This window comes from Cupressus sempervirens, chromosome 11 (assembly GCF_028749045.1).
Source record: "Cupressus sempervirens isolate cs-2001-9-10 chromosome 11, ASM2874904v1, whole genome shotgun sequence".
In the NCBI taxonomy this organism is placed as follows: Eukaryota; Viridiplantae; Streptophyta; class Pinopsida; order Cupressales; family Cupressaceae; genus Cupressus; species Cupressus sempervirens.
In genome coordinates this window covers 123,693,523-123,704,200 of record NC_143128.1, presented here as the reverse complement: position 1 = coordinate 123,704,200, position 10,678 = coordinate 123,693,523, and the positions used below count along the sequence as shown (strand labels likewise).

The window sequence follows — 10,678 nt, the reverse complement described above, 5'->3', positions numbered from 1 at the left end:
ACTTAATGCCCAATTTTTTTTGACAACATTGTACCAATACTTGTGACTATGAAGTTGTTAGTACAATAATGACTACTCAAAATTTAATAAAATGTACCCTTAGGTATAAAAATTAACCAATGATGTGATGTCACATTAGTTGTACAAGTATGGGTACCCTTTATGTATGACCATTGGTCTCACTTTTTATTTTTGTTATTTTTGACAACTTGGCAAAAAGCATGTTGATGTGGCATAATAATGGGTGATGTAGACTTAAAGCCTTAGTTATAAGTAGATGACTTCCCAAACAAGATGCTATAAAAATTTGTGAGTGATTTGAAATTTCCACATAGGATTTTGATAAGCTTGAAGTTAGGGTGTTCAAGTACTCCACTAATTGATATAAGTATATGGAATTATTAGTCCCTGCCTTATAAGGAAGGGAACTAATGTTGCTAAATGTTGTTCTCGATACGGGTAGCCAATTCTCATGGTTGCAATGCGCACAATCTTCACTACGTTCCCCTGTACACCATTTTCATGAATCAAAGTTGGAAAAATCCAAGTTAGCATTTTGAAATCAATCTTGTTGTTGGATCATACTGGCACCAACCAAACGATAATTTATTTGAGCACTTAATATACTTCTTGGCGACACCTATTCACCACTCAAGGAAGAATTTGTGCAATAGAATAATCTAATTTTGAATTAGAGTCTCAGCAAAGAATTTGTGGATCTAAAACATGTGACAAAGAATCTCGATACATTGGCCATGTGAAAAATCAACATCCACATAGCTATCAGTGTGTAGTGCACAAGGAAAAATCAAATTGTCTTGTTTTCTATAGATGTTTCTGGAACATCAATATATAAACATTACAAATTAGTGAGTTCAAAATCAGTAGGTACTTGATTTAATAGTTGGAAATAAGAATTTTTTGTATGGAGACAATAGTGTTATTTGTGAATGGGAGACTAATTTAGTAATAGTAAAAGAAAATATAGAATAAAAATATGAATATTATATTTCTAATTTCTAATTTCTAATTTTTTTCAAAATTAATGCATACAAAAGTTTTTCTTAAAAATGTGTATAATTCTAAAATGAGGTTTAAAATGGAATGTTAACATTTAATATTATTCTTGCATTTAGCAATCTGTATTAAAGTACTTTAATATTTACTTTTAAAATGATTTACAAATACAATTTGATTAAATGAATATATAAATTAAAACTATTTTAATTTTATGTTTACATTTAAAATTATTTAATCTCTCTCTCTCTCTCTCTCTCTCTCTCTCTCTCTCTCTCTCTCTCTCTCTCTCTCTCTCTCTCTCTCTCTCTCTCATATTTTCTTTACAAGTTTTATTTTATTTTAAAATCTTATCTATCTAAAATCTCACCCATACCTTGATCTTTAATCAAATCAAACATTATCCATTCAGATTGATAAACTTATTAAGTGAAACTTATTAAGTGAATCTATATATCTCACTCATAGCTTGATCTTTAATCAAGTCAAACATTATCCATTCAGATTGATAAACTTATTAAGTGAATCTATATATCTCTTAATTTATTTTTCTTTCAAAATATGCTCTGGACTCAAGTTCAACGAGCCCTTTTTAAAAATAGAATATATTTCTTTTCATAAATGTATTCTTATCACATTTATAATTCTTCTTAAAATATCAAATGAAAGTAGGTACTAGGGGTAACGGTCCAATTTCAGCCTAAGACTCAGTAAAGACCCCCCATGTTTTTCTTTATTGCCAGGAGTGGGCAACGTCCAAACAGCTAGGCATTATGTGCTATTTTTGTCATGAAATTTTCAACCATTATGTATTGCCGACATTGCTTTGTTCTGGTGGGCCCGCCCACGTCTTATGCGCCTGATGTTAGACATTTATTTCAATTTTGCTCTGGCGGCTCCATCAAGCCGCGTCGTAACCGCGTTGTTGGTGAAATCCTCTATAAATTGGGCTTTCACTCCCCATTCTGAACACATTCAACTCTCTCTCACTTCATAACTAGGTATATCACAATCTCTTGAGATTCCTGTGTTTTCATTTTGGGGGTGTTTCTATTTCTTCACAAACTCTCTCTCTCTTGCAATGGCGGATTCAAATGTAGCAGAGCATCAGGATCGTGGGCTTTTTGGCTTGTTTGGGAAGAAGAAAGAGGAGGAGACACATCAGCAGCATGGAGGTCCTGTGGAGGGACACGTGGCAGGCGTAGCTCCACATGAGCAAGGCCACCTAGGCGAGGCTCACCCTACCCCTGTGTCTCACGGCCACGTTGGCGGAGGTGAGCCTCACCCTGTGTATGGCCATGTCGGCGAGATTCACCCTGCACCAGTGTCTCACAGCCTCGTGGAGGAGGGGAAACTCCATGGCGAAGGTGAGGAGAAGAAAGAACAAGGGGGACTCATGGGAAAGTTGCATCGCTGCAACACCTCTTCCTCAAGCTCTGTAAGTTTTTCATGCCCATAACTTCTTCCATAATATGTTTTAATTTCAAAGTTACACATATTTTAATGTGTTTTATGTGCATAAAACATATTTGGTGTACATGCCGAATTTTCAAAAGTATTATACATCCTGCTTTTGCATTCTCATTTCTGCAAGTGCTCGCATAGATTCTTTTCATTGTTCTTCATGAGGAGAAAGTGCATTCCAATAATTAGGTCTACTGTTTATGTAAGTGTAATGTATCTGATCTGATGAAATGCATGTGTTGACAGTCCAGCGATGAGGAAGAGGATGAAAAGGGAGAGAAGAAGAAGAAAAAGAAGGGTGGATTGAAGCTACATGGAGAGAAGAAAGAGAAAGAAGAAGACGGTCATATGAAGGTTGAAGAAGAAGGGGGAGAGAAGAAAGGTTTGATGGAAAAGATCAAAGAGAAGCTCCTTACAAATCACAAAGAGGGAGAAAAGGAGCATTGAAGAAGAAAGTGGTTTTTCATTTTTATGGGGTTTGATTTTGAACCTTATGTTAGGTTTAGTGTGGCTACGTGTGTTTTCCATTTTCTTGTTTGAAGCATACTATGAGCTGTGTATGTATGCTGTGTTTTTGTATAAATTAATATAATAAGATTGTAACGGTGGTTACATTTTTCTAATTGCATTTTTTTGTTGAGCACTCTTTGTTTCTTTTTTTTCATTTATTATGGAGATAGAGATGCGTTTAATCACTTGAGATGAAGTAATAGAAAACAGTAATAATAATAATAATAATAAAATTTTGAAATTTTGAAATAAAAAAGTTTGCAAGATCGGAATTCTGCTTGGAAGACATGGAATGCGTTTTCTTTGGTTTTTTTTTTTGACATGTCATATGTGCAATATTTTTACAAAGGCATACAAGTATAAAAGAGTGGGGTTCATTTGGCATCTTACGTGAAAAAAATGATTTCTAATTGGTGGAGCTTCCGCATTATAAAAAAGCAAGGGGCGCAAGTGCCAAAGTTCCTACCTTTAGTGGTGTGAACTTGAAATAGAATGTCAAATGTTGTGGAGAGATTTTAATTTATGAAGGTGATGAAATGCAATGCGAAATGGCATGGAGAGCATTTAATTTGTGAAGATAAGCTACATGAAATTTACTTATGAGCTTAGATGTTTTCTTGATTTGAATCAGGTTAATTTAAGTAGCTTGACTTAATGTATAGAAGAAAGGCAATAATACTCTCATGATAAGTCATTAGCATTAAGGGTTGTAGAAAATACTACCATATTTTAGGAAAGTGCATAAAAGAAATTGTTGAAAACCAACAAAAAGGTTTAAAATAAAATTTTAATTAGATTTTATTGCATGCATTAATACGCATTGTCTAAATATGTCTAAAAGAAATAAAATATAATATTAAAAACCACAGTTTATCTGAATATAGTGATTGATGAGGCTAAAAAAGAAGAAATAGTAAAAATTCAAGCTAATTAGAACATGAGCAATGCCATCAAATTTAACTAGACAACTATCATCAAGTAGACTTAGTTGATGTCAGCCAAAAATCTAGGACAACATAGCATAGTAAAAAAGTTAACTCGAGTTGTCCTATGCACGAAGATGATGAAGAGCATCTAACAAGTGAAAACCATTATATTCTTGTTATTATTAATAATTAGTTAATGGTAACCATAGTGTGCTCGAACAAAATGATTTGTATGAATGATACAAACATGCGTTGGTCAATGCTTGCAAGGTTTGCATACCACACACGCATATTTCTTTGGCGTTAAGATCATTTTAATGTTAAAAACATTCTACTGTAGTTTGAAGAAGACATCTGGGCAAAAAATCATCAAGCTTCATGCAAAAATCTTTTTGATAAGAATTTTATCATCATATTGATTTGAAAAATTAAAATGGTAATTAGAAGGGGTGATTGTGGCCAAAACAGACGAAATAACTTTTCTTAGTCACAATTGTCCTGAATGAAGAGCCCAAAGAAAACACTCCTCTGTTATTATTGCTGTTAAGTTTCTTTTGCAGTTCAATTTCCATCCACTTTGATAACCATGTTGGTTTCCTAATAAATGTTCTTCTATATTAACCATGTTTGATTTCAGCAAAGTATGAGAGCCAACTGCTGGAAATGCGTTGTGTTTACAACATAATTGCAACAAGGATAGTCTATATATTGTCAAGATTTACTATGTTATATAGAAATTCAAGTTGATTGACTATTGATTTTGACTGTGCAGGTCATTGCATGACTCATTTGACATGCATTGCAAAATTGGTCCTTAACATTTGACAGTAAAGGCAATTTATCATGTCTGTATTTTTTTTCTTTTAATTGATGAGCTAAAATCATGTTTACTTCAACATATGTTTCATTACAATTTACTGGATTTTCCAAACTAAAGTTTTAGCCACATTGATGTCCTAGACATCATAAAGTGAATGCACTTTGATATTGATAGCTCGGAAAGACAAGTTATCTATATATCCCCAATAGCTATGTAGTAAGATTACTGGAGTGGATAACATTGAGTTTTGCTCAATTTTCAAGCTAGGGAAGTGAGGAGCTACATTTGTACTATTATGCATTAGCATTAAAATGTCTCTATAATCCACTTTCCAGACATTTAAAGGAGTTTTCATGATCCCAAGTTTTCTCAGCTCCGTGTGGAGCTTCAGCCATTTCTTTAACTTCTTTAGGAAACCTACTACAAGGGATTTGCTTCAGGCTTTTCTTCATGTTTGATTCGGTGTTTGAAGTGAACCTTCCCTTTCTCAGGGAGCGTTTCATGCCAGAAACCCTTTTAATTTTTTGCCAGTTGTTCCAGATGATCTGACATTGACAAAATGTTTATGTCTATGTTTGATGTTGTTAAAAACCCCATGGAGGATGGTGGGAATTCATCAGGGGAAGAGGTTGTGGATGCGTGCTTGGAACAAAAGGCTTTCAAAATGGAGTACTTTGTAGAGGAACCAGATGTTGTTTTGTCTATTATTGAGTAGTGTAATGTATGGAAATACCAGGAGGATGTGGATAGAAACGACAAGCACCATATTAAAAGATTGATGCAATTGGCATCTGACACAGGCATTAGGAGTTAATCTATTTTTAACTCGCTCCTTGGCTACACTAACTTTGGTTCCGCTCTAAATGCCATAGACTCAAAGAAGAAGCTGACATTATTGTTCACCTGAAGAACAACACAATGAATGTTTCATTAAATTTCACTGCATTATCAGATCCAAGACAAACTGATACCAAACATTAACAATATATAAAAGATCCCTCTGGGCCCTAGTGGATTCGTAAGGGATTTCACATGCTCCTCGTTCAGACGCTGAAACTTCTATTGTTAACTTGTACATTGGGCTCTTGCCCTTTCAATGAGAGCGACAATCTGAAAGTCTTCGGAGAGGGCACTAAATTCTGGGGGAAGACATCAATGCTCACGAACAAACATTGTTTGAAATATCTGCTCCCAGAACTTTCTGGAAGCTCATTGCAATTTTTGGCTTATTTTTTGTTTGTAAAATTAAATTTTTTCCTTGCCATTTTTCGTGAGAGCCAATAGCATAAAGGATATTTATCATTTTAAGAATTTCAAAAAATATATAGATTTATAAACTTTAGTTTAAACTTCATTGTTTGAAAAATAATTTAATATGATTGGTTGTTGATTGGCCGAATTAATTGACTATATGCATCAAACGAATGCAATAGTATACTGCCTACGGAAGGAACTAATAATGCTGGAATTGGCAAATGATTCAAGTGTTCCATTTTGTTTGGTTTTATTTCCAAAATCTCTTCTCGACATTTTTTCAAAGAAAATAAGCTTTTCATTTTTGTAGTATTGTAAGGGTGGTATTATACATTTAGCTCAAAATTGTGTGTGTTTTGTTTGAATTTATAAGTGTTAAAATAGACTATTTTCCTCTCCGTTTGGTAGTTAAGGTTTGAAGGTTTGACTCTAAAAATAAACAATTCAAGAGTAAGTTATATGTTATGCTCCACTTGCAAAGTTTTTACTAATTAATAAAGTTGAATTACAAAGTTTTTACTGATTAATAAAGTTGAAGCTATGCATCACACAAACCTCTATATAATCATTTTTAAGACTTGGAATTTACTTTCATGTAAATTTGAAAAGCAAAAGAAAATGTTAATTTTTACTTTACAATCCTTTCTAACAAACATTTGGAATACTCCTCGATATGGTCACCATTTAGTAAGTTATGCTCCACTTACAAAGCTTTTACTAATTAATAAAGTTGAAGCTATGCATCACAGAAATCTCTATATAATCTTTTTTAAGGCTTAGAATTTAGTTCCATGTAAATTTGAAATACAAAAGAAAATGTTAATTTTTACTTTCCAATCCTTTCTAAGTCTCATTTGGAATACTCCTTCGTACGATCCTTATTTCTTTTGCTCCACAACAAACTCATCAATTCACCCTTCAGAAAGCTTTGAAAGTTGTCCAGGTAAGAACCCTTCTACATGTTGAGCCAATTCTCCATTCCAAACTTTTTCTTTGTGATTACTACAAACACATCTTTGAGATGAAAAATAGAGCCTTGGTTGCCAACCTTCTCTAACGAATTGCTTCATTATGCACTATTATTTCTTTATTGTGCTTCATTGTCTTAATTTTTTATTTATTTATATGATTTTGATGTAACTTGTTTAAAATGGAATCGATGATTTGTCCTTAAGCTATAATTTTTTATGTCACAAATTATATGTATGTTCATATTCAAGGTTTTTTTTTGTGGCTAATATTTGCTAATTGGCTAATTTTAGAATTTTTTGGCTAGTAATTTGACTAGTAATTTAAGATTTGATGCAATCTAAATCGCCACATTTTTATAAAATTTAGTTACAAAATATTAAGAATTTCTTAGTAATTTATTTTATTTAAAAATGTAAACTCAAAGATTCGCCACAATATTTGATACATGATTAGATTCGATTCACTTAAATATTATATTTTCTTGGATAAATTAAAATTAATTCACCAATAATTATCATAATTATTAGTTATTTTAGGGATATATCACATTTATTTAGTTTTCCCTATTACTTTAAAATATAATGCAATGACAATTTTGATTTGTAATATTCCATGGTGATTAATGAACTTCCTACTATTATTGAGATTTGCCAATATTTTCTATAAAAAAAATTATGATTCTAAACAATCGCGAAAATGAATAATATTTAGAATTAAAAAATTTAGTGGTTCGCCAAAAGAAATAATTTTGTTTTTCAAAATAATAAAAGATTTGCCAATATTTTATATCTTTTTATGGAGTGGGGTTTCTTAAAGTTTACCTTGTTTATATACATAGTAATATATTTCTTATATTCTAAAATTGAGACATTTGATGATAAAAGATTTCTATTAGGTATTATTTAAACATTTATTTGCTAGTATCCTAACATGCCTTGTTAAAAATCAACCAATGATATATCAAAAAAACTTAACCTTTTTTTCATGTAATTTAAAGAGGGGGCAATTAAATGTCAATTTATTGAGATACACTGATAAAACCATGGCAGTTATTTAATGGAGTGTGATAGTTTAATATAGTTTGAACTTGGTAGTAACATGAATTTAATACCAGTGTGGTTCTTATAAATGCTCTACTACTTAAACAATTAAAAAATCATCAAATATCCATCAATGATAGATAAAGTAGTATGAAAACATTTGTAAGAAATCTTATAAAAGATAAATAGGTCCGTACTCTAATTTGATATTGATTGTATACTTTTATTAAGAAATTAGGCTGACTTTAAATTTGTGATTTATTTTTAATTTTATTTTTATCAACATTTAAAATCATGTTTTATCGTCTGTAAGTAAAACAAGTTAAGTATTATGTAATTTGTTCAAATGTTTGTATCGTGAGCTAGCAACCTTTAGTGCAAGATTTGAACATGCAAAAATTTAGCACTCTCTATCCATGTAAGTCTCAAATCACCACCAATGTTTCTACTCATTGACTTAATTTGTCTTGCCCTCATCTTGTAGCTCATATTTGCAAGACCTTAAACTTTTAGTTTTTCTTATTTTAAAAGGTGTTAGCTCATTGGAAAAGTGTCTGTATTACAAGAGGCGAGATGGTGGTTTGAGTCCATCATGCTCTAACATGAATTAGTTAACTATATTATAGTTTATATTTAATAATATTTTTATTTATTTATTATTTTATACTATCTCTCTAATCATCTTAAGAAAGACAATAAGTGAGACTAAAGGTATATTCATTTCTATAAAGACATAATTGAAATTATCTCTAAAAGATAATAATATTGTCGTACCTTATTTTCTTTATAAGATAATAATTTAAGAAAATAGTTTAAGACATACACTTAAAGACAATATTTAAGACAACATGCAACTTTATTTTTCCTCAAGTCTAGACAATTCACTTGAAAATTATCTCAAAAATTGTCTTGAAACCCCACTTTATGTTGTAATGATGTTTTCATTGCATGGAAGGGCCATTTTTTCATAACATATTTAAATCTTCAGTAGGACTTGAAGTGGATTTAAATAGTCTTGTTACAATATTTTTTTCAAGAAAATTGGTCTGCTTTTAAACCATCCACCATTCCATACTATCAGCAATATTGTTTCTCCCATTGGCCCACCCAAATCTTATCTACATATTGTTGATATTTATTTTACCAACATATAAATGTCATGCATCAGTCAAATATTTTTCAGTGGCACAAACAAGTCATGTCCTAATTGCATTGCTCATGAAATCCTATAAATTAGCTTTCATTTCTCAATCTAACTTAATCAGCCACTCAAAAATATTTCCCATCTCTTGATATTCCTATTCTTTACTTTTGTTGAGTTTGTATTTCATGACAAGTTTCTTTATATTGCAATGGAAGAGGAAAATACATAAAATCATTAGGACCATGGGCTATTTGGCTTGTTTGGTAAAAAGAAAGATGACACACATCAATAGTATGGTGATGTCATGGTGTGCCACATGGTGAGTGTAGCTCCTCATGAGCAAGGACATGTAGGAAAGACTCACTGTAAACTATGTCTTTTATGACCAAATTGGCATAAGTGAAACTCACCATGTGTATGGCCATATTATCAAGGCTCATCCTATATCCATGTCTCATGGCCTTGTAGGTGAGATTCACCTTGTGCATGTGTACAACCACATTGACAAGATTCACCCCACACTTGCTCTCATGTCTCATGGAAATGTAGAAGAGGGAGAATTCCATGGAAAAGGTGAGGAGAAGAAACATGAAGAGGGTGTCATGGTAAAGTTGCATCGTAACAACAACTATTCCAACAGCTTTGTAAGTTATTGTTTCCTACTCACTTCCCTAATATATTGTAGTTTGAAATTTTTATAAGATGTTTTTTTGGTGCATAAAAGCTATTTGTTATGTGTGCCTAATTTTTCAAAATACTATACATCCTACTTTTGCATCCTATTTTTTTTATTACTAAGCATAGATTCATTTCATTGTTCATATAGAGAATGTACAACCCATTTAATATCTAGTTCATTTTAATGGAATGTAATATGAGGAAATGAATGTGTTGGCAGTCTAGTAATAAGGAAGAGGGTAAAAAGGGAGATAAGAAGAATAAAAAGAAGGGTGGATTGAAGGACAAGTTAAAGCTTTGTAGACATGAGAAAAAGGAAGAACATTCTCATGAAAATTTTGAAGAATGGGGAAAGAAGGAAGATTTGGTGGAAAAGATCAAAGAGAAGCTTCCTGGACACCACAATGAGGAAGAAAAAGGGCATTAAGAAGTAACAATAGATTTTTTGCTTGGTTCAACCTTATGTTTGGGCATTTTTCTTTGGTGGAATTGGGCTCGAAATGGGATGGAATTGTCCTTGTCAAATATGGGAATCAACATATTCTATGTTTGTTTTGAATACATGAAAATATTATAGGGATTTGTTAATTCTCCTTCACCCCCAAAACCATCATTTTAATCTTCCAACTAAAAAGGTAGAATTTTGGAAAATGAATTTCAATTCCACTTAAATAGAAATTGGGTGTGAATCATTTTTAAATTTTTTATTCACATGTGCCTTTTACCATGTCACTTCTCTCTTCCTTGTCTATTTCAAACTTTTTAGAATTTTTGTTGAAAAGTTGTTAATGAATTCTCACAAACCATTGATATAATGTATGAATTGACTATCAACTCACCATAAAAGGAATAC

At 31.8% G+C, this 10,678-nt stretch overlaps 1 protein-coding gene across 1 annotated transcript; it reads left to right on the top strand.

Moving 5' to 3' along the window:
- The first annotated feature begins 2,098 nt into the window (after positions 1–2,098).
- Positions 2,099–2,928, top strand: LOC149528523 (uncharacterized). Its single transcript, XM_089808040.1, has 3 exons — positions 2,099–2,317; positions 2,363–2,455; positions 2,728–2,928. Exons 1-3 carry the CDS (start codon positions 2,099–2,101, stop codon positions 2,926–2,928), a joined length of 513 nt encoding a protein of 170 aa, XP_089664166.1.
- Positions 2,929–10,678: the final 7,750 nt, after the last annotated feature.

Bases quoted from the DNA above. Each gene is read 5' to 3' on its own strand.
- LOC149528523 (XM_089808040.1), top strand. From the start codon at position 2,099: ATGGCGGATTCAAATGTAGCAGAGCATCAGGATCGTGGGCTTTTTGGC. The intron at 2,318-2,362 runs GTCGGCGAGATT...AGCCTCGTGGAG, and splicing joins CTCACCCTGTGTATGGCCAT to GAGGGGAAACTCCATGGCGA. The intron at 2,456-2,727 runs GTAAGTTTTTCA...ATGTGTTGACAG, and splicing joins ACACCTCTTCCTCAAGCTCT to TCCAGCGATGAGGAAGAGGA.